Raw genomic sequence first — 4,488 nt, forward strand, 5'->3', positions numbered from 1 at the left:
ATACAGACTCAGTGACCACACAGATCCTGACCAGATACAGAGTCAGTGACCACAGACAGATCCTGACCAGATACAGAGTCAGTGACCACAGACAGATCCTGACCAGATACAGAGTCAGTGATCGCAGTCTTGCCACAGAGAAAGGACGACACAAGAAGTCCGGACTACCAACAGAGGAAAGAGTCTGTGGTCACTGTGCGACAGCTGAGGTGGAGACAGAGATGCACTTCCTCTTTAAATGTGACAAATATAATAATATCAGAGTGGAATACTTTCAGAAACTTCACAGAGCTAAATGATGTTAAAAAAGCAACAGACTCTACTGGGAGAAGGACGTTCGTGCAGCTAACTGAGCTGCACAACATGCGACTGCATGGAACAAACTGAGGGACACGTAGTTTACACAACATCACTGAATGTGACAAATAATTACCTTGGCATAGTCTATCACACAAACACACACACACACACACACAAACACACAAAACACACAAACACATGTTTACTGTTTTCTGCCATTTTCTTGTTCTTTATTTATTTTACTTAATGAGTTGTATTTCTTCTCTCTTTTTTCCTCATCTTATTATTGAATTGTATTATCCCTGACACTTGGGCAATATTGTTCATCTGACATTCATGCCAATAAAGTTTACTGAATTGAAATTGAATTGAGAGACAGAGAGACAGACAGACAGACAGGTTTTATGCTAGAACACCTGGAGTTCATCATTCATTTCTAACAGTGTGACCTTAAAACTACTGAAATATTATAAGAATATTATAGGAAATTAAACAAATATATATGTATATATTATAAAATACAATAAAAAACACAAAGATGTTATATAATTCTAAAATAAATGAATAAATAAATTGTAGGCTAATAACTAAATAGTACTGACAGAACTGACTGAAGTGAATAAACTGTGGAGGAGCAGCTGATTCGACAGGAATGTGTTTCTGTGTTTCTGCTCTCCAACTATCTCAAGCTCAAACTAAATTTGGCCTCAACTGTCTCTGAGTCACATGTCACGCCGGGACCTCCCTCCACCTGTCTGTCCGTCCGTCTGTTTAAGTCCTGGATATCTGCTCTAACTGTCTGTCTGTTGCTTCATACAGACAGACAGCAGAGAAGTCAGACAGGAAGCAGCTCTGGACTGTTGGAGCATTTTTGTTGTTTTTGACCAAAACATGTGACTAAAAAAGGCACTTTAGTCTTTCATTGGACATATTTTCATTTCCACTCGTCTGTTAACTCTTTTTACACTTTATTCTGTCTTTCTTTTCATTTTCTTTTTGTTTTTTGACTTTAAAACTTTTTCGTATTTGGTTTCAGTTTTTCTTTCCTTTATTTTGAAGTATTTCCTGTCAGACTTGTCTCTGGTCAGTTTGCTGAAGGGCTCGTAGGCAGCGGCCGTCAGTACGATGCCGTCTCTCCTCTTCTCTGCCTTTGTTCCTTTCTTTCTGACTCTGCTGCTTCTCTTTCTCTTCATTCTCATCCCTCGTTCAGGAGGAAAGAGTGGAAGCAACAAGAAGGCCGACGGAGTCAAGGTAACAACGTTATGATTATTATGATTATCGTTCATGCTCCCCTCAGGATGAACTGTAATAACTCTGCTGATCCTCTGACTTTCCATCTAGCGCCACCATCAGGTCGACATGTTAACGTGTCCGACACTTTGGTTTCTGACCAAACACCTGCAGAGCTGCTGACGCTCCCATCAGCCTCAGCTGCACTCTGTGTTTACTGCTAACCAGCTAATGTTAGCATGCTAACACGCTAAACTAAGATGGTGAACATTGTACCTGCTAAACATCAGCATGTTAGCATTGTCGTTGTGAGCATGTTAGCATGCTGATGTTAGCATTTAGCTCAAAGCAGCGCCGTGTCTGCTAGCACGGTTGAAAAATAAGTTTTTTAGAATTAGAGCTGAACGAATCGTTTTATATCAAACACACTATTTAAAAGAGCGAAGTTTTAATCATTAACTTACAGCTTTACACGACATCAACATGCCATTTAAACTTTTTTATTCTTAACAAATAGACGCAGAAACTAAACCAAAACATTTGGGATGAGGGTCATCACTGTCCCCGCGGTATCTGCCCTCTGATAGGCTCATATTAGATAAGACCCACCTTCTTGAGGTTTGGCAGCCAATCAGATGCTGACAGCTGAGGGATGAGCTCACAGAGTCTGACATGGCTGAAATTAAACTCATGAAGAAGAAGTGACGACGAATCACTGTGACCGATGTTCTTGTTGTAGGAATCATCTGAGAGCACAAACACCACCATAGAGGATGAAGACACCAGAGGTACACACACACACACACACACCACACACACACACACACACACTCACACACACACACACCACACACACACACACACACCACACACACTCACACACACACACACACACACACCACACACACACCACACACACACACACACACACACACACACACACACACACACACACACACACACACACACACACACACACACACACACACACACACACACACACACACACACACACACACACACACACACACACACACACACACACACACACACACACACACACACACACACACACACACACACACACACACACACACACACACACACACACACACACACACACACACACACACACACACACACACACACACACACACACACACACACACACACACACACACACACACACACACACACACACACACACACACACACACACACACACACACACACACACACACACACACACACACACACACACACACACACACACACACACACACACACACACACACACACACACACACACACACACACACACACACACACACACACACACACACACACACACACACACACACACACACACACACACACACACACACACACACACACACACACACACACACACACACACACCACACACACACACACACACACTCACACACACACACACACACACACACACACACACACACACACACACATTATTCATTGATGATTGACATTTATAAACAAAGACGCTTCAGCTGAGACTCAAAAATACAACTGACAGATACAACAATGATACTAACCTGTCTGTCTGCCTGTCTCTCTGTCTGTCTGTCTCTCTGTCTGTCAGTGAGGAAACAGGACATCATTAAAGTCACTGAGCAGCTCATCGAAGCGATCAGCAACGGAGACTTTGAGAGCTACACGTATGTAACACACTGTATCTCTTTAATCACTATTATCTCCTCAATAAGACTCTTATTGTGAAAGTCTCACTGTCCCCTCAGTAAGACCTGTCTGTCCCCTCAGTAAGACCCGTCTGTCCCCTCAGTTAAAACCCGTCTGTCCCCTCAGTTAAAACCCGTCTGTCCCCTCAGTTAAAACCCGTCTGTCCCCTCAGTTAAAACCCGTCTGTCCCCTCAGTTAAAACCCGTCTGTCCCCTCAGTTAAAACCTGTCTGTCCCCTCAGTAAAATGTGCGACCCGGCTGTGACGGCATTCGAGCCCGAGGCGTTGGGGAATCTGGTCGAAGGCCTCGACTTCCACCGCTTTTATTTTGAAAACTGTGAGTTGAACCAAACTTCCTGCATGATTGACTGTCTCATTCTGGTTTATGACTTATTATAACTGGCGTCAGGAACACCTCATATAATATTGTCCACCTGTCTCCAGTCATATTCCATACTTCCTGTCGTCCCAGTGGTCCTACCTGTCCAGGTAACTGTCTCTGTCTCTGCTCAGTGTGGTCTAAGAACAGTAAACCGGTCCACACCACCATCTTGAACCCTCACATCCACCTGGTCGGGGACGAGGCCGCCTGCATTGCTTACATCAGAGTGACGCAGTACATCGACGCCAACGGGACGCCTCGCACCGCCCAATCAGAGGAGACCAGGGTGTGGCACCGCCGCGACGGGAAGTGGCAGATCGTTCATTTCCACCGCTCAGGCTCCGCCTCCACACTCAACAAGTAAGAACAGGTCAGAGATCAGTTTTAACTCAGAGATCAGGTCAGAGATCACGGTGGACTCTGTGACATCACAGTTGGGCGTGGTTACACGTGCCTGTCAGGTGAGACAGGTGTGAAACTCTTACTGGGCCATCAAGTTGTTGCTCTAAAAATTAGAAAAGGTCAGTTTCAGGTGAAACAAGCTAATCAACAGATACTCAGGGTCTGAGAACTCAGAAATGTAAGCTTCCTGAGGCCCTCAGGGAGGAGTCTACCTGAGTATCTGTATTAGCTAGTTTCACCTGAAACTGAGCTAATTGTTTCTAGTTCAGTAATCCCTATTTTTTCAAAGATTGAGACAAAAATGACTTCCCCGCTCAAATGGGAGCCAATCGCCTTGATTCTGAAAACAGCGTCCAGACGACTACGACTGAAACCTTTTCTACGATGGATCGGTCCTGGACGAATGACGGACTACACCATCTTGCTCTAAAAAACACCAGCTTGTCAAAATGGCAG

The 4,488-nt window shown here is 44.3% G+C and overlaps 1 protein-coding gene across 1 annotated transcript in view; it reads left to right on the forward strand.

The window, feature by feature from the left end:
• camk2a (calcium/calmodulin-dependent protein kinase II alpha) overlaps positions 1 to 3,994 on the forward strand; it is a 32,802-nt gene extending 28,808 nt beyond the window's left edge. The window contains 5 exon segments of the mRNA XM_044221863.1: positions 1,511 to 1,551; positions 2,270 to 2,318; positions 3,152 to 3,227; positions 3,491 to 3,585; positions 3,762 to 3,994. Coding sequence (XP_044077798.1) covers positions 1,511 to 1,551; positions 2,270 to 2,318; positions 3,152 to 3,227; positions 3,491 to 3,585; positions 3,762 to 3,994 — 494 coding nt within the window.
• Positions 3,995 to 4,488: the final 494 nt, after the last annotated feature.

Source organism: Siniperca chuatsi, linkage group LG14 (assembly GCF_020085105.1).
Source record: "Siniperca chuatsi isolate FFG_IHB_CAS linkage group LG14, ASM2008510v1, whole genome shotgun sequence".
Classification (NCBI taxonomy): domain Eukaryota; kingdom Metazoa; phylum Chordata; class Actinopteri; order Centrarchiformes; family Sinipercidae; genus Siniperca; species Siniperca chuatsi.